General features: G+C 49.9%; 1 protein-coding gene across 1 annotated transcript in view; it reads left to right on the top strand.

Annotated features, from left to right (window-relative positions):
* NPR1 (natriuretic peptide receptor 1) overlaps window positions 1-25,467 on the top strand; it is a 66,367-nt gene that overhangs the window by 9,529 nt on the left and 31,371 nt on the right. Inside the window, exons 2-6 of the mRNA XM_081840890.1 lie at window positions 13,285-13,484; window positions 17,425-17,538; window positions 19,460-19,595; window positions 21,146-21,237; window positions 22,589-22,724. Coding sequence (XP_081697016.1) covers window positions 13,285-13,484; window positions 17,425-17,538; window positions 19,460-19,595; window positions 21,146-21,237; window positions 22,589-22,724 — 678 coding nt within the window. The remainder of the gene's footprint in view (window positions 1-13,284; window positions 13,485-17,424; window positions 17,539-19,459; window positions 19,596-21,145; window positions 21,238-22,588; window positions 22,725-25,467) is intronic.

The raw sequence follows: 25,467 nt of genomic DNA, 5'->3' as shown, positions 1-25,467 counted from the left end.
TCTCCGACAACTCTCTCTCCCCCCCTCTCTTTTTTTAAAAAAATACTTTATTGAAATTCGTATATAACATAGATAATGTACACATTCTTGAATGAACAAAAATATAAACAGAACCGTATAAACAAAAACCATATACAAATAGTCTTCTATACGTTTACAAAAGATATATGCTGTCTTTTTTTCATCCTTATCTTTTTACTAGCATAAATTAAAATAAATGAGAATAGACTTCCTATCATTTCCCAGTGCATACCCTTTTTCTGATGATGAATCATTATGAGCTGACTCTTTCTATATTTTCTAATACATTCTTACAACAATTCGTACCTTTTATCTTGTTTCTTATGGGTTGCTTTAGATGAGGGTCAGTCGAATGCTGCCATAGACATTATACCACTGTTATAGTTTCGTAGATATCGCTTATATTTATCCCATTTTTGAACAAACACTTGTCTTGTATTACCTCTCAAACTGTTAGTCAATTGCGCCATTTCTGCATATTCCTGTAATTTACATTGCCAATCCGAGAGGGTTGGAACATTTCCACCTTTCCGGTTCATTGCTACCAGTGTTTGAGCATCCTTAGCAAACTAAAGCTCCCAGAATTTTTGGAAGCCGGGAGAGTCAAAGTGATATCTCAGTGCTCAGAGCCAGGGGAGTGGTGGTGGGATGACAAGGAGTGGTTAGAGGGAGAAAAGGAAGAAGACCAGGAGGAGGAGGTGTTGGAATCTGATGAGGCAACAGGCTTTAGTGAGCAGGGAGAGTCTGTGGCAGAGAGCAGTCCAGAATCGGAGGCAGAAGCAGAGGCTGGAGAGGAGGGGGCCAAGAGGCCGAGATGAGGCAGGCTGCCGAAGAATCCAGTAGGTCTCCCACTCTGATGGGCAGCTCTCCTTCTGCCCCCTGGTCTCCCAGGACCAGGAGAGGTCTGAAGAGGGCCAAGTACAGGTAGACAAGGCATTTGAGCCTCAGATTGCTTGGGAAGGAACTGGAGGAGGAGGAGACTTAGGGAGCTGTGGGAAGGCGGAGACCTTCAGTCTTCGCAGCTCTACTTGGAAGAGCTGCTGCGCTCACTAGGCCTCCAGAGCCGCTTTGTTTCTTTGAATAAGAGGAGAACTTCCCTGGCACTGTGCGAGTTATTGCTAACCTGGTCCTGACAACACGTAGCTTTGGAGCGTGCAGAACAAACTCCTCCTGTGTTTTCCCCACACACCTTCTCCAGAGTAACTCCGGGAGCCCATCCTCAGTGGCCGACTCCCCTCCTTCCATTCTGATTGGCCCCAGCCAGCACAAAAGGTAAGAAGACTTCTCAGTGGCTTAAAAGCTTCCCTTTCATGCAGGAAACTCAGCGTATCGCTCAGTTGGGTTGCAGGTTGGGTTGCTAAAATTTGCCACAGCATCTTCCAAGTGACCTCATTTCCATTTCAAATATTTCAAATATTTCTCCTTATAGTTAAGTGTTTTTATTTTACTTGATTTGGGGGGGGAGCAGCTGCCCCCCTGCCTATGCCCATGTGTGGATATGACCTGGACTTTTCACCTTTGGGGTGACCCTTTCTGTTTTGGGGTGGTTCCCTGCAACAAAGGACACGTCCACACCAAACACGTAATGCACATTTAAAAGCACACGTTTCCACTCTCCTGGATCCCGGGAACCGTAGTTTAAGGGTGCTGGGAACTGTAGCTCTGTGGCAAGGTACCCAGGATTTTTTGGGGGGGAAGCCGCATTCTTGGAATGCACTGTGTGGATGCGACCCAAAATGGCTGGGATCCCAGAGGGGCTTGTTTGGCCTTCCCCCTACCCCCCCCCCAGCTCTGGCTCACTTCCACACACACCCTTTTTTGCTTGAGATTGTTTTCTCAGCCTGGTGTAGGTCTTTGTTGTTGTCTAGGGCGGCTGCTATTTCTGGGGCTGCTCTGCGTTCCGTCAGGAATGTTCCCCGGAGTTTCTCACCGCCGAGGGAAACATGGAGCAAGTGCCTCCGGAACGGCAATAAAACGGTTGGCTGGCACTGCCAGGAAGGGCTCACGAGGCCTTCCTGTTCCTTAGATCGGAGATGAGCCGTAGCTCAGTGAAAGAGCACGTGCTTTGAGTGCAGAAGGTCCCGGGTTCGATCCCCAGGCAGAGCTGGGAATCTCAGCTGTATGAAACCCTGGGCCAGGCTTCCTTAACCTCGGCCCTCCAGATGTTTTGAGACTACAGTTCCCATCATCCCTGACCACTGGTCCTGCTAGCTAGGGATCATGGGAGTTGTAGGCCAAAAACATCTGGAGGGCCGAGGTTGAGGAAGCCTGCCCTGGACAGTTGCTGCCACTCAGTGTGTACACTATTGAGCTGGATCATGGGTAGGCAAACTAAGGCCCGTGGGCCAGATCCGGCCCAATCGCCTTCTAAATCCGGCCCGCGGACAGTCCGGGAATCAGCGTGTTTTTACATGAGTGGAATGTGTCCTTTTATTAAAAATGCACCTCTGGGTTATTTGTGGGGCCTGCCTGGTGTTTTTACATGAATACAATGTGTGCTTTTATTTAAAATGCATCTCTGGGTTATTTGTGGGGCATAGGAATTCGTTCATCCCCCCCCCCGTATAGTCCGGCCCCCCACAAGGTCTGAGGGACAGTGGACTGGCCCCCTGCTGAAAAAGGTTTCTGACCCCTGAGATGGATGGACCAAAGGTCTGACTCGGAATAAGGCGGCCTCTATTAGTCCCAAGAACTAACAGGTGACCATCGTCTACAGAAGCACAGGTCCCCACTTCTGAACTAGCCTCATATGGCCAGCTTTGACCGGCAGGGTCTCTTCAGCATCCCAGGCAGAGGGAGCGTCTTGTGCCATCGGAGGCCTGTGGCCTACCAAGGGATGGAACTTGATGGGACATCGCCTGCTTTGCAGAAGGTCTCGGGTTCAATATCTCCGTTTTGAACAGCTGATAACCTTGTGGAGGACACTCCAGGCTTCTTCTAAAGCTTATCTTTAACCAGAAGAAGAACCAAAGCTCTCCACTCCACCCCAGATATAAATAGACCTTTGCTTGAAAACTGCACCACCTATCCCTAGGCCAAAGGTCAGTGCCGGGGGGAGGGCATCCCTCCTCTCTGAAAACATATTGTGGACGGCTGTCTTCCACCAGCTGTTTTACTCTGCCATTGTTCTGTTTCCCCACATATCTGGAGGCCAGAAGGACGTGTTGTTGTTGTTGTTTGAAACGAACAGCAGAAAATGGGAGGGGCACACTAGCGATATCCCCCACATCTGAATATGGATGGATGGCGGCTAACAGATTGAGGTTGAATCCTGACAAGACAGAAGTACTGTTATTGGGGGATAGGGGGAAAGCAGGTGTGAAGGACTCCCTGGTCCTGAATGGGGTAACTGTGCCCCTTGGGACCAGGTGCACAGCCTGGGAGTCATTCTGGACTCACAGCTGTCCATGGAGGTGCAGGTCAATTCTGTGTCCAGGGCAGCTGTCTACCAACTCCACCTGGTACGCAGGCTGAGACCCTACCTGCCCACGGACTGCCTCGCCAGAGTGGTGCATGCTCTGGTTATCTCCTGCTTGGAATACTGCAATGCGCTCTGTGTGGGGCTACATTTGAAGGTGAACCAGAAACTACAACTAATCCAGAATGCGGCAGCTAGACTGGTGACTGGGAGTGGCTGCCGAGACCACATAACACCGGTCCTGAAAGGCCTACATTGGCTCCCAGGATGTTTCTAGGCACAATTCAAAGTGTAGGTGCTGACCTTTACAGCCCTAAATGGCCTCAGTCCAGTATACCTGAAGGAGCATCTCCACCCCCGTCATTCAGCCCGGACACTGAGGTCCAGCTCCCAGGGCCTTCTGGCGGTTCCCTCCATGCGAGAAGTGAGGTTACAGGGAACGAGGCAGAGGGCCTTCTCGGTAGTGGCACCTGCCCTGTGGAACTCCCTCCCACCAGATGTCAAATAAATAAATAACTATCTGACGTTTAGAAGACATCTGAAGGCAGCCCTGTTTAGGGGAGTTTTTAATGACTGACGTTTCAATGAATTTTTAATCTTTTGTTGGAAGCCGCCTAGAGTGGCTGGGGAAACCCAGCCAGATGGGCGGGGTATAAATACTAAATTATTATTGTGAATATCCCCCCGTGTCTGAATGCACCCCAGTAAAGTGGAACGATTGGTATTATTTCATCAGTTGCTAAAGTGGAATGATGTTTGGATGGTGCAAGTCACTGGAGCAACAAGAGACAAGCCTGTGCAAGACATAAGATACTTGAAGGCATCAAGTCTCTCTTTAAAACCTTCGATTCTCCCGGCTATTGAGCACTGGGATCTTCCCCTCTGGACAGTTTGCTAGTGCCCTCCGTTAAGTTCTGCATTGCATGGTGTCTAGCTAGATGAACCCTGGGGGTCCCCCTTCCAACCCTATGCAGCCCGTAAAGTGTAGCATGATTTATTCTGTCTCTTATAAGAAAAAAACTGCTCCTTTCCCCTTATGGGGTACCCAAGAGCCTGTATAGAGTCCTTATGTAGGTTCTCTATCGGGAGGAGCAAATAACAGAGGCCAAGCAGAGAATATTGAGAAGCAAAGTGGCTATAAGCCTAATCTTTATTAAACTGTCGCAACAAGGTGCAGGAGGGAGAAGGAACCCAGAACAATGGTGTGCAAGCCCTTATATAGACTTTCGAAATTGCCCACCCTATAGCTCAAGACCACCTCCCCAATACATCATACATATATCACAGAAGAGGCGGTCTACAGCAGAAATAGATCACAGGAGGCGGTCTACAGCAGAAAGCCTGTCTGCCAGGGTTCCTGATAATGGTCACTGATTGTATTACTTGGGCAGTCTGGCCATTCTTTTGTGATGGTAAATACTCAGTTCCTGAATCCAGGTCACAGGCTCACCTTATTCATACAGAGATACGCCCTTAAGACAGGATTTGTGAGCAAAGAGACAATGGGGAGGCTTTCCTATTTCCTTCCCCCTTGCAGAGAAATATTTGAGATCAATTTGGAAGAGTCAGAATGGCTTCACGATTGTTCTCCTATACTATTTCAGACACGTGGTTTATATTTTATATCTTAGACTTTATAATTCTCATAGCACTCTCCAATATTGCGTTTGGGTGTGACTGGATTCTTCAAGCAGAGGTGCGTCAGACTGACTCGCCTTCGGGATTAGGAGCTTCCCTGTTGTGTCTCGGTACGTGTCACTGATCTGGGCTGAATCACTGCTGAGAACAGAGATTCGGACTGAAAATACTAAGTACCGAGGCTCCTCTGAGGCCCAGGTGTTCCCCATCCTCCCTCATGATTGCATTTCAGTAAAAAAAGTTCTTTTTACAGCCAACATGGTGTCAGGGTTAGAGCAGTGCTTCTCAAAGGGTGTGGCAGTAAAGGCTGGGAAGATTCAAGGACAATCACAGAAACATTTAAACATTTTAGTGCAGCGTAGTGTACAGTGGTACCTTGGGTTACATACGCTTCAAGTTACATACGCTTCAGGTTACAGACTCCGCTAACCCAGAAATAGTGCTTCAGGATAAGAACAGAAATTGTGCCCCTGGCGGCGCGGCGGTAGCAGCAGGCCATATTAGCTAAAGTGGTGCTTCAGGTTAAGAACAGTTTCAGGTTAAGAATGGACCTCCGGAACAAATTAAGTACTTAACCAGAGGCACCACTATAGTATCACTATAAATATATTGTTTTATTTTCAGAATGTGGAGAGATATCTTTTGGAAACGAGGTCATCAAAAGATATTGCAATCTCACACCTCTCATTGTAAGCATACTTAAGGTACTTACATAAGAGGCTCCTTTATAATTATATTTTGGGAATGACTCGTGTTCTTGTGCAGCTGTGTCGTTTTATCCTTTCTAAATGACTCGTGATCATATTATAAAGCAGTTGTGTTCTGTGCTATAACTCAAACCCCACGTTGGGCAAAAAATTCCTGGACTAGACCATGGGTGGGCAAACTAAGGCCCAGGGGCCGGATCCGGCCCAATCGCCTTCTCAGTCCGGCCCACGGACGGTCTGGGAATCAGTGTGTTTTTACATGAGTAGAATGTGTCCTATTATTTAAAATGCATCTCTGGGTTATTTGTGGGGCATAGGAATTCGTTCATTCCCCCCCCCAAAAAAAATATAGTCCGGCCCCCCACAAAGTCTGAGTGACAGTGCCTCCTGCTGAAAAAGTTTGCTGAGCCCTGAACTAGATGACCCCTGCGGTGACTTCCAACCCTTTTTCTAAATAAATATTTTTATTAAAGATTTTATCGGTTTACAAAAGTACATTTCCATTCTGTGATTCTACGATGCGAAAAGAGAAAGCTGCTGCCAGCCTGAGTAGGCAGCACTATGCGAGGTGGACCTGTGGCCCGACTCGCAACAATAAGCCAGGGCACAGGAGCCCTTTCCCAACTGGGAGAAAAAAGGTGGCAGGACTTTCTGTGCCCAACTGAAGGCGGAAGCAGTGGTGGCGAAGGGCAGGGTGTCCGGGGCTTAGCCTGGGCTCCTTTCACTAATTTTCACCCTCTCTTGGGCCCCCGGCCAAGAGACATCCTGTTATTTTCCTGCTGAACGTCCTTCCCGCCCGAACTCCCCCCCTTCCACCGGCTGCCGAGGTCAAGGGGCGCGTTCTGTCCACGGGGAGGGGTCACCGCCGCAAGCTTGGCCCCCCTGAGCCAGCGTTTTCCTGTTTTGCTGAGTCGCCGTTTCCTGATCCTGGTCGGACAGAGCGTTTTTTTCAGAGTGCGGTTCAGTGACCAGGACTGGCAAAGGGAGAAGGTGTGATGGCCTGGGATTCGGATTCGAAAGCTGAACCTGAGGAATCCCAGCCTGCAAAGGATTCCCTGTGAAATATACTCGGAGTCGAGTGTGGATTTCATGTTCTTTATTCAGCTCATACTAGTGAGGAATGAAAGTTCCCTACAATATCTGCTTTATATACATTATTTACACAATGGGCTGCACGTGATTGGCTAATTCTGGGATTCTCCTGTAGGCCAATCAGGTTGCGGATTCACTTCCACCTGGAGCTGGATTGGGTGGCTTCTGTGAACCAATCATATTGCTGCATTGTTCTAGGACCAATCAGACTGCTGCATTCTGAATCCTATTGTTCTAGGACCAATCAGATTACTGCCTTTTGGATCCTATTCAACTCAGTACATAACACGTCACCTCCAGAACCAGCTGAGCCGGGGCTAGGGGCATGAGCCTGAAGGGTCCTCACCTGTGCTGGATCCTCAGGTGCAGGCACCAGCTGAGTCTGCTCTGGCTCCGGAGGTGATGGAGGACCCATTGCCTGCAGGTGCTCCACTCTCAGCCCCGTCAGGGGAAGCTGAGGCTGCCTCTGGGTCCGGTGACCCTCCAGCCTCTCCCGAGCTGCAGAGGCTCAGGGCAGAGAGGCGGAGGGAACTAAGTTCCCGCAGGAGGAGTGCTCGCCTCCAGGCCAGGAGAGGCGAGTCACCTGAGGATCGGGGCCACCCTGTACCTCAGCGCAGATAAAAGCCAGCCAGCCCCAGTCCCAAGTTGCGGGAGCAACTTTGTTGGTTGCTAGTTTCTGCCTGAACCCTGTCCTGCTATCCTGCCGGAGCTCCTGACCCGCCCTGGCTCCCTGCTTGCATGCCTGTTCCTGACTTCACCCGACTCCCTTGTGCATATTAGCACCCATCTCCGTGGGTCGCTGGCCCCCTCCCTGAGACTCATCTGTTTCCCACTGCCAACTCCCCAAATCTTTTCTCTCTCTGCTGCGGCCTGCAGGTTCATTGACTCCGCAGTCGGTTCTCTTCCGGTGATTTATCAGCCCATTTATCCCTTGTTTATAAGTCTATTATTATTATTATTATTATTATTATTATTATTATTAGAGTTATTTTTCTTAACAGCAGCAACACAAAAGTTCCAGCATAACAAACAGAAGAGAAACCATGAATCGAACATTTTAGCCTCGCCGTCCGGAAGTGCAAAAGTATGAAAACACAGTGCAGCTCCGAAGGGATAATGAAGGATTAACTCCTGCAAAGATCCTTTTAAAAATTAATAGCTAAAAAAATAAAAGTGTCTCCCCACCTGTGAGTTCCATCTTTGCTGAGAATAAAGGTTCTTTATAGGTTTGCATAGACTGGTCGCCCAGAGCGATCATGCGCCTCAACATTTTGTAGAAGAAATAAAATCATGGCATATTTGGAAGGGGGGGAACAGTGTTTGAGCTCTTTTCAGTTTGTGAGATATCTTTTCCAGCTGGGCAATCTGCCAAACCCTTGGATGCCAGCAATCAAAATCATTAATATTAAAACTCTCCCGGGATTTGGCAATACAGCCTTGAAAGATAAGAGAAATAAGTTATTTGCTTTTCAAATCTGTTTTCCATATAAAGGTAAAGGGACCTCTGACCATTAGGTCCAGTCGTGGCCGACTCTGGGGTTGTGGAGCTCATCTTGCTTTATTGGCCGAGGGAGCCGGCGTACAGCTTCCGGGTCATGTGGCCAGCATGACTAAGCCGCTTCTGGCGAACCTGAGCAGCGCACAGAAACGCCGTTTACCTTCCCGCTGGAGTGGTACCTATTTATCTACTTGCACTTTTGACGTGCTTTCGAACTGCTAGGTTGGCAGGAGCTGGGACCGAGCAACACGAGCTCACCCCGTCGCAGGGATTTGAACTGCCGACCTTCTGATCGGCAAGCCCTAGGCTCTGTGGTTTAACCCACAGCGCCACCCGCTCCAGATACTGGGGTTCTAGAACCCCAAATTTTGCCCTCTTTCCTTGCCTTCATGACAGAACAATCCGGTTGGAGCTGATTACAGAGGCGTGCGGGGGAATACCTTTCAGAGGCTGAATGAGGGAACGCTGCTCATGCAGAGAGGCAACAGGGAGACTCCCTTGAGGACTAGCGCATTATTATTATTTATTCCATTTATATACCACCTTTATCTTTCAAGGTGGTGTACATGGAGAGTCCTCCTCAATTTCAACCTCACAACAACTCTGTGAGGTAGAAACAAAATAAAAAAATTCCTTCCAGTAGCACCTTAAAGACCAACTGAGTTAGTTCTAGGTATGAGCTTTCGTGTGCATGCACACTTCTTCTTATCTGAAGAAGTGTGCATGCACACGAAAGCTCATACCTAGAACTAACTCAGTTGGTCTTTAAGGTGCTACTGGAAGGAATTTTTTTATTTTGTTTTGACCATGGCAGACCAACACGGCTACCTATCTGTATCTGTGAGGTAGATTAGGCTAAGAGATGGTGATTGGCCCAATCTCACACCCAGTACGCTTTCTGGCTGAGTGCAGATTCGAACCCTGCTCTCCCAAGTCCTAGTCCTACCTGCGTGCCCCAAATGCAGATCAGCAAAGGGGAGAGACTGTCTTTTGACGGATGCCTTATTTGTACTCCTTTTCCTCCAGTTTGCTCTCTTCTTTCCCCCCCACCCCTCTCTGCCGAGAGCCTGGCAAAAGGAGTAGACTCTGGATTCCTTGGTGCTAACGATCAAGAAATGGGAAGGGCCTTTTGAATACAGACAGCCAGCTCTCCTTTCGCAACCTCCTGGAGGTGCCGATGGCTCCCAGCGGAGAGGATTTGGCTGCCGACTTGGGTGTGCGCAGCCCAGCTTATTTATTTTTTAGGGGGAGCAGGGAGGGTGGAAGAAAAAAGGCTGTTTTTTGTACAGTGGTACCTTGGTTCTCAAACGCCTTGGTACTCAAACAACTTGGAACCCAAACACTGCAAGCCCGGAAGTACCGTATTTTTCAGTGTATAAGACTATATTGTTTCCTACATTTTTGAAGTTTTAAATAAGGGGGGTCTTATACACACACAGTGCATTTTCTTAATTTTGAGTCCCAAAAAATAGGGGACGTCTTATACACGTGTGTGTGTGTGTGTGTGTGTGTGTGTTATACACTGAAAAATACGGTAAGTGTTCCGGTTTGTGAACTCTCTTCAGAAGCCGAGCATGCTCTGTTTTGAGTCTTATGTTTCCATTTTAAATGCCACACTTCCATTTTGAGTGTTACGCTGAGGTCTGTTTGTTTTTGCTATTTATTTTGCCTTTTTGTTTTTGCGGCTCTTTTTGTTTTGTTTTTGTGACTGTGTGGAACTCAGTTCAGCTACTGATTGACTGATTATGTGACTGCAGTACCATACATGGTTTATTGCTTTCATTTTATAGATCGGTGGTCTCATTAAATAGTAAAATTCACGTTAGATTGCTGTTTTAGGGGTTGTTTTTTAAAAGTCTGGAATGGATTAATCCATTTTGCATTAATTCCTATGGGAAAGCGCACCTTGGTTTGGGAACGCTTGGGTTTTGGAACAGACTTCTGGAACGGATAAAGTTTGAGAACCAAGGTACCACTGTATTTCCAACTCAGCAAGGATGGAAAATAGGGGAAAGTGTGTGCACAACCCCTGAGATGGCGGGGATTTGATCTCTCAGAGTTGATGGGAAAGTGTGGGGGGGGGGGAGGTGACATTCCAGTGTGTTATGATCTGTTTGTAGGCAACTTTCTGGACCTTTCTATAAAAGAACCTGCCAGGATTAACTTAGATGCGGGGTGCGAAATGTGACTTGCTTCACATTGAAAGGCGAACCTGAGTTTCTGAAACAGTTTGAGAACCGAAACCGATTTTGCAGTTTCTCCAGCTAAGTACAGTGGTACCTTGGGTTACATACGCTTCAGGTTACATACGCTTCAGGTTACAGATTCTGCTAACCCAGAAATAGTGCTTCAGGTTAAGAACTTCGCTTCAGAATGAGAACAGAAATCGTGCTCCGGCGGCGCGGCGGCAGCAGGAGGCCCCATTAGCTAAAGTGGTGCTTCAGGTTAAGAACGGTTTCAGGTTAAGTACGGACCTCCGGAACGAATTAAGTACTTAACCTGAGGTACCACTGTAATGGGTATAGAAATGGATAGACTGGGGCAAAGCAGGTGTAAAAATGCACAATGGCTTTGCTCTCAATGTTTCCAAATCCCAGACTCTGGAAGCCGCAGGAGGGAGAAAAATTGCTGCTGCGCTTGGGTCCCGCTTGCCGGTTTGCCATTGAGGCATCTGGTTCATTCATTCATTCAGAGTGTTTATATCCCATCTTTTCCTCCAAGGAGTTCCAGGTTGAACCATGTTTCTCCATTGTTTAATCCCCACAAGAGCCTGGTGAGATAGTGGCTGGCCTGAGGTCTCACTATCTGAAGAAGTGTGCATGCACACAAAAGCTCATACCAAGAACTGACTTAGTTGGTCTTTAAGGTGCTACTGGAAGGAATTTTTTTTGTTGTTTGTTTGTTTTGTTTTGACTATGGCAGACCAACACGGCTACCTATCTGTAACTAAAGTTAATAACTGTAATTTTCAATAAGGCTATGATTTTTGTTTGTTTGTTTTGTGTGTTTGTTTGTTTATAATATTGTGAAAACTAATAAAATTTTTGAGGGGGAAAAAATAGAATAAGGGCGACTGACCTCTAGGTGTTTAAATCACCCGCTGAATAAATGAATGGACCATCTGGAGGAGGCAGCAAAATCTTTGGGTGAATCAGGGTGGAGAAGGCCCTTCCTTGTTTCAGGAACCTCAAAAGACCTTGCTTTTGTTCAGCAGCCAACCAGATTCCCCTATGATTGATGGATTTATTGCATTTAGATCCCACCTTTTTCTCCAAGGATCTCAAAGTGGCCTATATGGTTTCTTGCCTCCTTATTTAATCCCTTCTCCATTTCGTTCCCTGAAAGTGACCAACCTAAGCTCACACCCAGTGAGCTATGGGGCCGAGCAGAGATTTGAACTCTGGTCCTCACCAGGTCCTAGTCTGACGCTCTAACCACTATACCACACTGTACCAAGCAAGACCCGAGCCCATAAATCCCTCTGCCCGCCTCCGAGCCCTGTCAACTGGCAGAGAGAGAACACATGTCAACAGTCTTGTTTTCGTTGGCAAAAGGTTGGAGGGTGCGAACGCGGTCGTGCTTTGAAATGGCTTCCATCCGCACTTGCAACTGCTACAGGAAAATTTGGGGTTGGCTTTTACAGCCCAACTCTCCACCAAGGAATTCAGTATCCCCTAAATCAGTTATCTGTCACAGGAAAATGAGTGGAGGCAGGAACCTGCAGAAGAAAAAGCAAGGCGGATCTTTAGTTTTCTGTTACAACAGAGGGCCCCCCCCAACACCTTGCAAGAAGGTGAGGACCCCTAACAAAATTGTGCGAGAACTTTTAAAGCTTTTCGAAATTGCCCAGCCCCTTAACCAAAGGCCATCCAAAAGCACCACAGAAAGAGGTGGTGAAATACAACTGAAATTTGAGCGTGTGGTTTCTCTCCTGTTGGTCAAGATACAATGGTCACTGCATTACCTGGGCTATTCATTGGAGATGCTAAAAACTTAAGTTCTCGAATCCAGGTCTCAGGCCTACCCTATTCTTACACAAAAGATGCCCTTAAGACAAGAGCTGAAGGATGTGTAAGTGAAAAGAACCACTGGGAGAGGTTTTCCTAAGATATTTCCTTCTGCAGAGGAAATATTTGGGGTCATTAAGAGTCAAGATGGCTTCAGGATTGCTGTTCGATTTCATACATGTGGGTTATGGATGTATTCTTAAAGGTAAAGGTAAAGGGACTCCTGACCGTTAGGTCCAGTCGTGGACGACTCTGGGGTTGCGGTGCTCACCTCGCTTTACTGGCCGAGGGAGCCGGCGTACAGCTTCCGGGTCATGTGGCCAACATAACTAAGCCGCTTCTGGCGAACCAGAGCAGCGCACAGAAATGCTGTTTACCTTCCCGCCAGAGCAGTATCTATTTATCTACTTGCACTTTGATATGCTTTCGAACGGCTAGGTGGGCAGGAGCTGTGCCATTAAAAAAAGAAATACTGTATTTTTTGCTCTATAAGACTCACTTTTCCCCTCCTAAAAAGTAAGGGGGAATGTGTGTGCGTGTTATGGAGCGAATGCAGGCTGCGCGGCTATCCCAGAAGCCAGAACAGCAAGAGGGATTGCTGCTTTCGCTGCGCAGCGATCCCTCTTGTTGTTCTGGCTTCTGAGACTCAGAATATTTTTTTTCTTGTTTTCCTCCTCCAAAAACTAGTTGCGTCTTATGGTCTGGTGCGTCTTATGGAGCGAAAAACACGGTAACTAAATTTAAAGAATGAAACGAAATGAAATAACCCAACATGTTAGTGATTTGCTTTCTCTTATCCCAAAGCGGGGCGCCCCCTTCCACATTTCCCACCCCGGTGTGTTGAGACGCCTTTGCGACCGTGGTGGCCGCCCTTCTCACAGCCTCCCTTTCTCTGCCTTGCAGTCGTGTTTGTCTGCTGTGCCCCCGACATCTTCCGCGAGCTCATGGTCCACGCGCATCGCGAGGGGCTCGCCGCGGGCGAATACGCCTTCCTCTACATCGACCTCTTTGGGGCGAGCCTGCAGAGCTCCACATTCCCCGACCGGCAGCTCCCCTGGCGACGGGGCGACGGGAACGACACTGTTGCCCGCGAGGCCTACAAGGTAAGGCTCCCGTGCAGCCGTCAACGCCACCCCTGGCGGGCGGTCCCTTCTCCACTGCGTGTGGTTTGAGCTGAAACGAATACGCATTTGGACGTATTTGACAGCGTTTGTCCATTCTTTCCCCCCCGCAGTGCAGACTTCTGGGTTGTAGGCAATTAAGCCTCTCTCAGAGTGGAAACCTGCTGAGATGAATGGCCATATTGACACTGTACATTTAAAGCACTGCAATGTCACTTTAAACCTGGGAAGAGGAATTGATTGTGAAGCCACCTCTGGAAATTGTAGCTCTGTGAAGGGGAATGGGAGAGTCTCCTAGCGACCCTCAGCACCCTTAACAAACTACAGCTCCCATAATTCTTTGGGGGAAGCCGTGGCAATTAAGCCCCACTCAAAGTAGAGACCCGTTGAAATTAATGGATCTAACTTGGGTCACATTCACACCATGCATTTAAGAGCGCTCTGATATCACTTTAAACAGCCATTGCTCCCCCCCCCCCATGAATACTGGGAATGGTAGTTTGTGAAAGGGCGTTGAGGATTACAGTGGTGCCTCGCAAGACGCAATTAATCCGTTCCGTGAGGCTCTTCGTATAGCGGTTTTTTCGTCTTGCGAAGCAAGCCCATTGACAGCTTAGCAGATTAGCGCTATTAGCGGTTTAGCGGCTTTTAGCGGATCAGCTGATAAGCGGCTTAGCAGCTTAGGAAAAGGGGGGGGGGGAAAGGGGAAAAACCCGTAGGAACTCACAAGACATTTTGTCTTGCGAAGCAAGCCCATAGGGAAATTCGTTTTGCGAAGCGCCTCCAAAACGGAAAACCCTTTCGTCTAGCGGGTTTTCCGTCTTGCAAGGCGTTCGTCTTGCGGGGCACCACTGTATTAGGAGGCCCCTATTCTCCTCACAGAGCTATAGTTCTCAGAGTTCCCCGGGACTGATTGATAAACCGTGTTGGGAATTGTAGTCTTTTACTAGGCGGTGTGTGGAAAACTCTGACTTTTCTCGGTGTTTCCCTCTGTTCAGTGTCAGGGTCCCATCTGTTGCTCCGCCTACTTTGCCTCTGGCCCTGCCCATGATGGAATGTGGCCCTTGGGGCCTCTCTAACTGGCCCTTGGGCCTCTGTGAAGCATATGCCCCACTCCCCATGCCTAGGAAGGGAGACCTCTGGCTGAATATAGCCTTCAGTTACCCTGCCCACCACAGGCACGCGGCCCCTGGAAGGTCACCGATGAAGGGAAGCGGCCCTCAGGCTGGGGGAAAAAGCCAAGCGACAGGCAGAAATTCAACTGGGGAAGCTTCTTCCTGGCAACGGCAGGTGACAGGGAAAGCTGGACTTCTGGAACTTCTGCCGGTCAGGAAGCCGTTAAAAGGTGCGGATGCTTTGCCAGGAAGCGGCTGCCGAGGGAGAAAGAGAGAAATGTGGCCATTGTGCCAAGAACACCTGGCAGAGGAGGCCTTGTGGAGGTTGCTGTGCTTCCGGGGGGGGAACTGCGAATGCCTGGCGGGGATCCCAGCGCCTTGGGAGCATTGGGGACGGGCATGACAATGAGGCTTTGTGACGGACTTGGAAGCTGCCCTGAGGCCGAGGCGGGCGGAGGTTGGCAGCTGAGCTGGCCATTGTCAAGACTTGCCGAGGTCTCAAGTTACTAGGCCTCAGTTCTGCGCTTGCGAATCACGACGCCCTCTTCAGGCACAGAAGGGAGCTGCAGTTCGGGCAGTTTCCTGCTTGCAAGAGAAAATTAATCAATCAATCTTTATTACGGTCCAGAGACTCGACAAATTGGTACAAAGCAATGCACAATTCAGATAGCCTACCTCCAGGTTAAACAAGCATTTTGTTCCGACTTAAAGATAGGGATCGTTGGTTCTTGCAACCACCGATAAAAACTTCACCACTGCTAATGTTCTAGCGTTTGTCTGGCTTCCAATAGGAACCTGACATAGTGAGCCTCTGATTTTCCGGGGAAAGATACCAGCAAGGGTAATATCGGTTCGGCCCTGGCTTGCTCATATTTTGCACAGTGCAGCAAAATATGTTTTATAGAATCGATGTCTTGAGCACATGAGTAAAGTCTGTCCTGGTAGGGAACTCCTCTCAACCTGAGTTGTGCGTATCTGCACCTCAGAATGAAGTTTCTGGGTTGGTCAAGCCTGGCTAGGAATCTTGCAAGCCAGGCTCTGGGCCTTACAGCCGGTCTAAGGCACTGCTTGAAACCAGATGTTTATTCAGAACAATGAGGAGTAGAACCTTACTTAAATCAGGGGAACGACTATAGCTCCTGCTTTGTGTGTAAGAGGCCCCAGGTAGGTCTGGGAAAGGCTCCCCGGGAGCCAGTGGCGTAGCGTGGGTTGTCAGCACCCGGGGCAAGGCAAGTAATTTGCGCCCCCTAACCCGTGGATTTGCGCCCCCTAACCCGTGGATTTGCCCTAACCCCAGATGTTGCGCCCGGTGCGGCCGGCCCCCCCTGCACCCCCCACGCTACGCCACTGCTGGGAGCTGCTGCCAGTCAGTGTAGGTAACCCTGCGCTAGCTGGAGCAACGGTCAGTCTGCGTGAGGCAACTTCCTATGGGCACAAAGGCGATGGATTGTATTCTCGGGCCTCGGCAAATTCTTTATTCTTCCTTCCTTCCTTCCTGCCACCCACCCACCCATTTAACTCCTGGAGTACCGGGTTCGAATCCCACCCGGCGCCCCTGTCATGCCTTTTTGGACTGGTTTCCCTCCCCGCACAAGATCCCGTCCGTGGAGAGGGGCGCTGAGGGTGGTTTAGGGTGGAGGGAAGGGCGATGACTTTGGCCAGACCTCGCCGGCTATGCTTTTCTCCGGCGTGAGAGGAAGGAAGCAAGATAATTCCCCCGGAGTAGCGGGCAAGTTATAGGCTATTAATAGCCCAGGGAGCTGTGAGCCGGCCTGAATATCTATGGGGAGAGGGACAGGATTCCTTGCCTCTCAATGCCTGTTGGCTTAGATTGGTGGTTGGGAGACACACAACTTTGTTTTCAATCTGAGGGCCACATTTATATCAGGGAAACCTTCCGAGGGCCGCACGGCAGAGGTGGGCAAGGCTAGCGGGGAAAGTGAGCGGGGCAACAGGTGGGGATTTCACCTGTGGTTCGGTAGGGCTAATTTCCACACACTTGCGCCCCCGCCCCCAAAGGCAGGATCTGAGTTCGAGGAGAGAGAGAGAGGCTTAGGGGGCCACTTTTAGCTGTTGGGTCCCAGGTTCTCCACCTCTGGCTTAGAAGGCTTTAAAAACAGAGGGTTTTCACAAACTGTGGGAAAAGATTCTATGAGCTGAATAATGGAGACACTGTATGTATTTCCCCTTGTTTATTTGTTTTGTAACACAAGAAAATCCTGAATACAAACTAGTTTTCTTTTTTGAAGCCCACTGTTATATCCAGCGTTAAACCCATTTAAATTAGCAGCCATGACTACCTTAGGCCCATGAAATTCAGGGGGTCTACTCTGAGTATAACTTAGTTTGACACAACCTCGTATGGCCACAGTTTTGCCACCCCTGGGTTAGACTGTTGGTTTCTTGAAACAAGGGGCTTAAGGTATGTTCATGAAGGTCTCTCAATTGCTATAAAGCAAAATAGCTAAGTGGAAACTCCATAGACAGGAGCAGTGTACCTTCAAGGACCTGATTTTGGGGGGTGAATCACGGAGGGAGCGCTGTTCCCATCACCCCCTGCTTCCAAACTTCCAAGAGGAGATTCCGGCTAAACATTAGGGAGAACTTTCTGAAGGCAAGAGCTGTTTGACGATGAACAGATGGCGGCGGACTCTCCTTCGTTGGAGGTTATTAAACAGAGGTTGGGTGGCCGACAGTCAGGGGGGTTCCTTAGCTGGGATTCCTGCATTGTGAAGGGGTTGGTCCCTACTGTTCCGTGATGATTCCAAGTGATTTTGAGCGCACGTCTCCCTCTTACCCTCTGCTAGGCCGTCATGATCATCACGTACGCAGAGCCCACCAACCCGGAATACAGGCCGTTCCTGCAGGAGGTCAAGGAAGGGGCTCAAGCGCAGTTCAATTTCACCATGGAAGACGGGCTGGTAAGGAAGCAGCGCTGGTAGATTTGCCTTCCCGGCTCCCCACAGGAGTCAAAGAGGGTCTGGGGGAGGCCTATTGGCTGGGAATGCCTGCCTTTTGTTGCTTTTGTTTCCTTTCCATAAGAAAGCATCATTGCCTTCGCTGGAAATATTTAACAGCGTCAACTTAGGGCAATGCGCAATCCATTGTTTTGCAACGGTGCGTGTTTTTGTTACTCATTTATTTAAATCAATGCTCTGCCTTTTCCTCCAAGGGGGTGGCGTATGTGGTTTCCCCCTCCCCGTTTCATCCTCACAACAGCCCTGTGAAGTTGTTGTTGTTTAGTCATTTAGTCGTGTCCGCCTCTTTGTGACCCCATGGACCAGAGCACGCCAGGCACTCCTGTCTTCCACTGCCTCCCGCACTTTGGTCAAACTCATGCTGGTAGCTTCGAGAACACTGTCCAACCATCTCATCCTCTGTCGTCCCCTTCTCCTTGTGCCCTCCATCTTTCCCAACATCAGGGTCTTTTCCAGGGAGTCTTCTCTTCTCATGAGGTGGCCAAAGTCTTGGAGCCTCAGCTTCAGGATCTGTCCTTCCAGTGAGCACTCAGGGCTGATTTCCTTTAGAATGGATCGGTTTGATCTTCTTGCAGTCCATGGGACTCTCAAGAGTCTCCTCCAGCACCATAATTCAAAAGCATCAATTCTTTAGCGATCAGCCTTCTTTATGGTCCAGCTCTCACTTCCATACATCACTACTGGGAAAACCATAGCTTTAACTATACGGACCTTTGTCGGCAAGGTGATGTCTCTGCTTTTAAAGATGCTGTCTAGGTTTGTCATTGCTTTTCTCCCAAGAAGCAGGCGTCTTTTAATTTTGTGACTGCAGCCACCATCTGCAGTGATCGTGGAGCCCAAGAAAGTAAAATCTCTCACTGCCTCCATTTCTTCCCCTTCTAAGACAGCTTCATGCCCAAGGTCACACCCAGCAAAATTCACGCAGCCAAGCGGGATTCAAACCCTGGCCGCTCCTGGGTTCTAGTACAGCACTCTAACCGCTACACTGCATTCCGTGTGAAAAAAGGACATTTCAGAGATTTCCGTACTAAGGTGATGGTCTCACCCACCTGCACTGACCTCCCCCCTCACCCACTTCCACCTCTGGCCCATCCACTGAAGGCATGCGGCCCCAGAAAGTTGCCCCGGAGGGGATTTGGCCCTTGGGCTGGGATGAAACGGTGACTCTCAACTTCAGAGGGGAAGCAGAGTTGTAGGAAACAGGTTTGACCTCTGGGTAAACAAGCCAAGGAATGTCTCTGAGTTGAGCTGCCTGGTTCTCCGCTCCCCATTTTCCCCTCATAACAACCCTGTTGGGCCAGGGGTCAGCAAGCTTTTTCGGCAGGGGGCCGGTCCACTGTCCCTCAGACTTTGTGGGGGGCCGGACTATATTTTTTTTTGGGGGGGGGTGAACGAATTCCTATGCCCCACAAATAACCCAGAGATGTGTTTTAAATAAAAGGACACATTCTAGTCATATAAAAACACCAGGCAGGCCCCACAAATAACCCAGAGATGCATTTTAAATAAAAAGACACATTCTACTCATGTAAAAACACACTGATACCCAGAACGTCCATGAGCCAGATTTAGAAGATGATTGGGCCGGATCTGGCCCCGGGCCTTCGTTACTGGCTCTCCATTGTTATAAACCACGCCGGCACCCTGTTTATTATAAACCGAACCCCCCAAACCTTTTGACCCAAATACCGCGGTCCCACTGTGAGCGGAGGTACGTACCCCATTGATTCTAACCTCACCGATGAGTTGGCATTCTGAAGTTGAGCGCTGTGGCCGGAAAGGACTCCCTCCTGGTCTGGTGGCACCCGCCCTGTTCCTCCCCCCTGGCTGAGTGGCGCAGAGGCAAATCTAACTTTCTTTCCAGAAAAACTTCATTGCTGCTGCATTTCACGATGGGGTGATGCTCTACGCTCAAGCAGCCAGTGAGATGCTGCAGCAGGAGGGATCCTTCTCCAACGCCACCTTGACCACCCGTCAGATGCAGAACCGGACTTTTTATGGTCAGTACCTCTCATCCCTCCCAGGTTTTGTGCTGTTGGGTTTTTTTGTTTAATGTTTCTCCTCTTTTTTGTCCTCCCAACAACCCTGTGAGGTAGGCTTGGCTGAGAGGAAGGGACATACCGCCAAGGTGAGTTCCGTGGCTGAGTGGGGATTCGAATCCTGGCCTCTCCCAGGTCCTGGTCTAAACTTGGGTCTCTGGCTGTTGTTGGACTACAGTTCCCATCGTTCCTAACTAGGAGGACAAGTGGATCAGGGAGGATGGGAATTGTAGTCCAAAAACAGCCAGAGACCCAAGTTTAGGAAACCCTACTCAAACTGTTATGCCACAAAAAAAAAAAAAAGAGTGCTGGTCAGGGACTGTAGTTCAGCGGTAGAACTCCCTTTTTGCATGCAGAGGGGTCGTGGGTTCAATCACCGTCATCTCCTGTTAAAGATTCAGGGTAGGTGAAAGAAAATCCATCTCAGTGCAGCACATAGCTGAGCTGTGGAACTCGCTGCCACAAGATGTGGTGAGGATGGCCACAAACCAGGATGGCTTTAAAAGAGGATTGGAGAGGTCCATGGAGAAGATCCGTGGTCAGAGGCAGGGATGTTTCTGAAATGGCTCTTGTGGTCCAATCCTGCTCAGGGGTTTCCTATAGGCATTGGGTGGGCTGCTGTGAGAACAGGATGGCCGGACTAGATGGGCCATTGCCCTGATCCAGCTGACTCTCCTTATGTTATTGTGTAGAGCCATTAATTTCAGTGGGTCTCCTCTGAGTAGAACATAGTCAAACACAACCTCATACATTTAAAGCACATTACTTCCTCTGGAAGAATCCTGGGAGCTGTAGTTTGTAGGGTGCTGGAAATTGTGGCTTTGCGAGAGGGGAACTACAGTTCCCTACATTCTTTGTGGGAAGCTACATTCTTTGTGGGAAGCTACATAGAGATGGATTAGGGATGCGGGTGGCGCTGTGGGTTAAACCACAGAGCCTAGGACTTGCCACACAGAAGGCTGGCGGTTCAATCCCTGCAACGGGGTGAGCTCCCGTTGCTCGGTCCCTGCTCCTGCCAACCTAGCAGTATGAAAGCACCTCAAAGTGCAAGTAGATAAATAGGTACCACTCTGGCGGGAAGGTAAATGACGTTTCCATGCGCTGCTCTGGTTCTCCAGAAGTGGCTTAGTGATGCTGGCCACATGACCCGGAAGCTGTACGCCGGCTCCCTCGGCCAATAAAGCGAGATGAGCGCCGCAACCCCAGAGTCGGCCACGACTGGACCTAATGGCCAGGGGTCCCTTTACCTTACATAGTTTATAAATGTATGGCGTGGGTGCGACCACATTGCCATCTATAGCTAGGAAGCCCCATCTGTCCAGTTGTGATGCTTTTCCTTTAGAAAGAAAGACCAAGTCAGAAGAAACGTGAAGGTTTTTGAACAGAGGTTGGATGTGTCAGGGTGTACTCAGAGTAGACCCATTAAGATGCGTGTGGCAGATATGCTCACCTCTCCTCAAGGACCAGTGTGGGATTGCTGTTTTTTCCCCTCTCCTTCCTTCTTTCGGCAGGGGTCACAGGGACCCTGAAGATCGACGAGAGCGGTGACCGGGAAATGGATTTTTCCCTCTGGGACATGAACCCGACGGAGGGGGAGTTTGAGGTTTGCTCCTTTTGTTGTTTGACTGTCTGTTCTCCCCACAACATGTATTCAAAGGTAGACCCCTCCCTGAACATGGGGGCATCATGGGTAAGAGCCAGTGATGAGACCCCTCACCCACGGAAATCCCCCATCTCTTTTTCAGAGTAATTTAAGCCAGCGATTGTCACCATGCCCTTGTGGCAGTGAGTTCCGCTGGTGGGGCATGCTGTGTGAAGAAGCTCATCCATGCTGTCAGACTTGAGGACCTTAACCCACGTCCATAGAGCAGGGGTCCTCCATCATGGGGAACGAATGTGGCCCTGCAGCCTCTTTATTTGGCCCTCAGGACTCTTCCCCAGCCCCACTCTGGAGGCTGCACCCTTTATCAGTCCTGCTTTGCAGACTCCCTCCTTGGGTACTTTTGCCTCTTTGGAATTTGTCCTTCAACTCTGACCATGCCATTTGCTTGCCTGGATAGAGGATGCAAAGGTGTGTGTGTTTGAGTTTGTTTTGAATTTTATTTCTAAATTTCAAAAGTTTTCAAGATGATACGTACTTCCAAATACACATCCATTTCACGTTTGACTTCCCCTCAACCCCTCTGTGGATTCCCCTGCAGTTTCTAAATTTGCTGCATATTATAAATATTCTATATTTTATCTTTTCCACACTCTACCCCAACAAGTATTCAACTGCTGTTATTCATTCAAATCCTACTGAAATATACTTGGAGTCGAGAGTGGATTTCATGCTCTTTATTCAGCTCATAGTGGTGAGGAGGAATGGAAGTTCCCCCAGAATGTCTGCTTTATATACATTATTTACACAATGGGCCCCACGTGATTGGCTAGTTCTGGGATTCTCCTGTAGGCCAATCAGGTTGCGGATTCACTTCCACCTGGAGCTGGATTGGGTGGCTCCTGTGGACCAATCAGACTGCTGCATTCTGGATCCTATTGTTCTAGGACCAATCAGACTGCTGCATTTTGGATCCTATTCAACTCAGTACATAACACCTATGTACGTTTTAACATGTTTACAACAATTCTTTAAATTTTCAACAAAAGGTTTCCACTCCTCCTTGAAGTCTACCTCTTCTTGATGTGTGTGTGTGTGTGTGCTTGTGTATTTGTGTGTGTTTGTGTGTAGAAACCAGCCCACTGTCCAAAGGCAAAAGTTACATTTGTGGCTCTGCCCCATTTTACTCCTGGCTCCTCCCCCACCACTGCTGTGCGGCCCCCTACATGGTTCCCAGAAAGGAATGCGGCCCTCGGGCTCCTCATCCTCACCAAGGAGGTGAAATGGTACCCTGCCTCCATCTCATTCTCTTCTCCTTTCTCTCCACCTCTCCCTGACCCCTTTCATCCCACAGATCGTCGCCACTTACAACGGGATCACCAAGAAGATCAAAATGGTTCCTGGAAAGGATATCCACTGGCCAGGGAATGGCATCCCAAGGGATGTGCCCTTCTGTGGTTTCGAGAACACCAACCCAGCCTGCCAAAAAGGTACTGGAGTATAGCTGTCAACTTACAGATTTGAAAATAAGGGACCAGCAGCCTTGAAAATAAGGGACCAGCAGCCAAAATAAGGGACCTGCAGCCTCACCTGTTCCAGGCACTCCAGTCTTCCTGTCCTCCTGCAGTGTGGTCAAACTCATGCTGGTAGATTCAAGAACACTGTCCAACCAACTTTGTAACCAGAGGTTCAACTGAATAGAATCTGAATCACATGCACCCTGAAATATACTCAGAGTCGCAAAGTGATTTCATGCTCTTTATTCAGCTCATAGTGGTGAGGAGGAATGAATGAATGTCCCCTCAAAGTATCTGCTTTATATACATTATTTACACAATGGGCTGCACATGATTGGCTAATTCCAGGATTCTACTGTAGGCCAATCAGGTTGTGGATTCACTTCTATCTGGAGCATGATTGGGTGGTTCCTGCTAACCAATCATACTGCTGCATTGTTCTAGGACCAATCAGACTGCTGCATTCTGAATCCTATTGTTCTAGGACCAATCAGACTGCTGCCTTTTGGAGCCTATTGTTCTAGGACCAATCAGACTGCTGCAGTTTGGATCCTATTCAACTCAGTACATAACACCCCTCCCCTCTAAGTTCCAGTCCTGCCCGGAAGGTCGCATTCATAGTCCTCAAGGTACGCCGGTGGCCTACGTGTGCGTTGCGGCCTGGGGTGTTCCCTGGTCCGGGGTTCAGGTTCTGGCTCGTGTTCCAAGGATGGGGCTGTTTGGTCTGGCGCAACCGGCTCGCTCAGTCGTGGTTCTGGTTCCGGTGTCCTTTCGGCCTCGCGGGTCCTCTCTGTATTTACTGATTCTGCCTCTCCTGCTTGCCCCTGCTGCTCTATGGGCCTCACTGCCCCACTGTTCCCTTGGGACTCCTCTGACCTGTCCTCCTCCTCCTGGTTTTCTCCCGGGAATCGTCGCCGTATCTGGTCGCAGTGGCGGCGCCAGCATTGCCCCCCATCTGTTAGCACCTCGTACGACACGGGGCCCGTGACCCTGGTGACTGTGGCAGGTACCCATGCAGGGCCTGCCCCAAAATTCTTTGCGTACACTGGGTCCTGGGCCTCGAAGGTCCGGGGGTTCCTGCCTTCCCCCACCACTACCTCATCCTGAGCTCTATCGGGGTGAAGGCGGTCCAATCTGATTGCAAGGCGCCGACCCATTAGTAGTTCAGCGGGGCTCCGGCCAGTCGTTGAGCTGGGGGTGCTGTGCTGTGCTAGAAGGAATGTGGCAAGGCGGTACTCCCAATCCCCTTGCGTCATGCGGCGAAGGGTGTCCTTGGTGGTCCGCACCATGCGTTCTGCTTGGCCATTGGTGGCAGGGTGGAATGGCGCCGAACGGATGTGGCGGATGGCGTTCTGCACTGTGAAGGTTTGAAATTCTCCTGATGTAAATGCAGTCCCGTTGTCTGAGACGAGAGTGTCAGGGAGCCCGTGGGTTGCAAACAGCCTGCGTAGTACCCGGATGGCTGCGGACGTAGAAGTGGACGGTACCAGTGCGACTTCCAGCCATTTGGTGTAGGAGTCCACCACTATGAAGAATGTTTTCCCCTGAAAGGGGCCAGCGAAGTCCACATGCAGGCGTGACCATGGTGCTCGGGCGGACTCCCAGGACTGGACTGGGGCCCTTGGGGGATCTGGGCGGGATTCCTGGCAGGCCTGGCAGTGTTTGACCCAGGCCTCTATCTCTCCGTCGATCCCCGGCCACCACACATAACTCCTGGCAAGGGCCTTCATTCTTACTACCCCTGGGTGTGTCTCGTGTAGGGCTGTGAGGACCCTTTTGCGGAGGGGCTGGGGAACAACGACCCTGCTTCCCCATAACAGGCACCCCTTGTGGGCTGACAGTTCATGTTTGCGGGTTGTGTAGCCGGCGAATTCTGGCCCGGGGCTGCGGCTGGGCCATCCCCTCCACACCCAGTCCAGGACCCGGGAGATGACCCTATCTTTCTTGGAATGGTGTGCAACTTCTTGTGCCTGAATGGGGCGGTCAGGAAGCAGCTCCAGGCTCATAACCTCTTGTGCAGGTGCTGGGTCGGGGCCTGTTTCCGGTAGTGGTAGCCTGCTGAGGGCGTCTGCATGGCCCATCGCCTTTCCAGGGCGGTGAATCAGTGCATACTGGTAGCTGGCAAGGAAAATTGACCACCTGAGGACGCGAGGAGACAGCACTTGGGGGGTCTGCTTTTCGGGGGCAAACAAGCCAAGCAACGGCTTGTGGTCAGTCACCACGGTGAAGGGCCGCCCGTACAAGAAATCATGGAATTTTTTTACTCCCTTCACGATTGCCAGACCCTCCTTGTCGATTTGCGAGTAGTTCCGCTCGGTTTCGTTGAGTGTCTGGGAAAAGTATGCTACCGGTACCTCTCTTCCATCCGGGAGTTGGTGTCCCAGGACAGCGCCGATGCCATAGGGCGAGGCGTCGCATGCTAGCACCACCGGCAGCCTCTCGTCGAAGTGTGCCAAGACCGAGTTTGAGACAAGCAAGTCCTTGACTGCCTGGAATGCGGCCTCCTGGCGCTGGCCCCACACCCAAGGGGCCCGCTTGTCCAGGAGTCTGTGTAGGGGCTCCGCTACCGCCGCCTTGTGGGGAAGGAAGGAATGGTAAAAGTTCAATAATCCCAAGAAGGCCTGAAGTTCAGTCTTGTTCTTGGGCGCTGGGGCATCACAAATGGCCCGTACCTTGTCCCCAGTCGGGTGAACCCCTTCTGCATCCACCATAAATC

The sequence above is a fragment of the Podarcis erhardii genome (assembly GCF_964252035.2).
Source record: "Podarcis erhardii genome assembly, chromosome: 15".
Classification (NCBI taxonomy): Eukaryota; Metazoa; Chordata; class Lepidosauria; order Squamata; family Lacertidae; genus Podarcis; species Podarcis erhardii.
The sequence above is the reverse complement of the archived record's forward strand: the minus strand, read 5'-3'. Positions and strand labels throughout refer to the sequence as shown.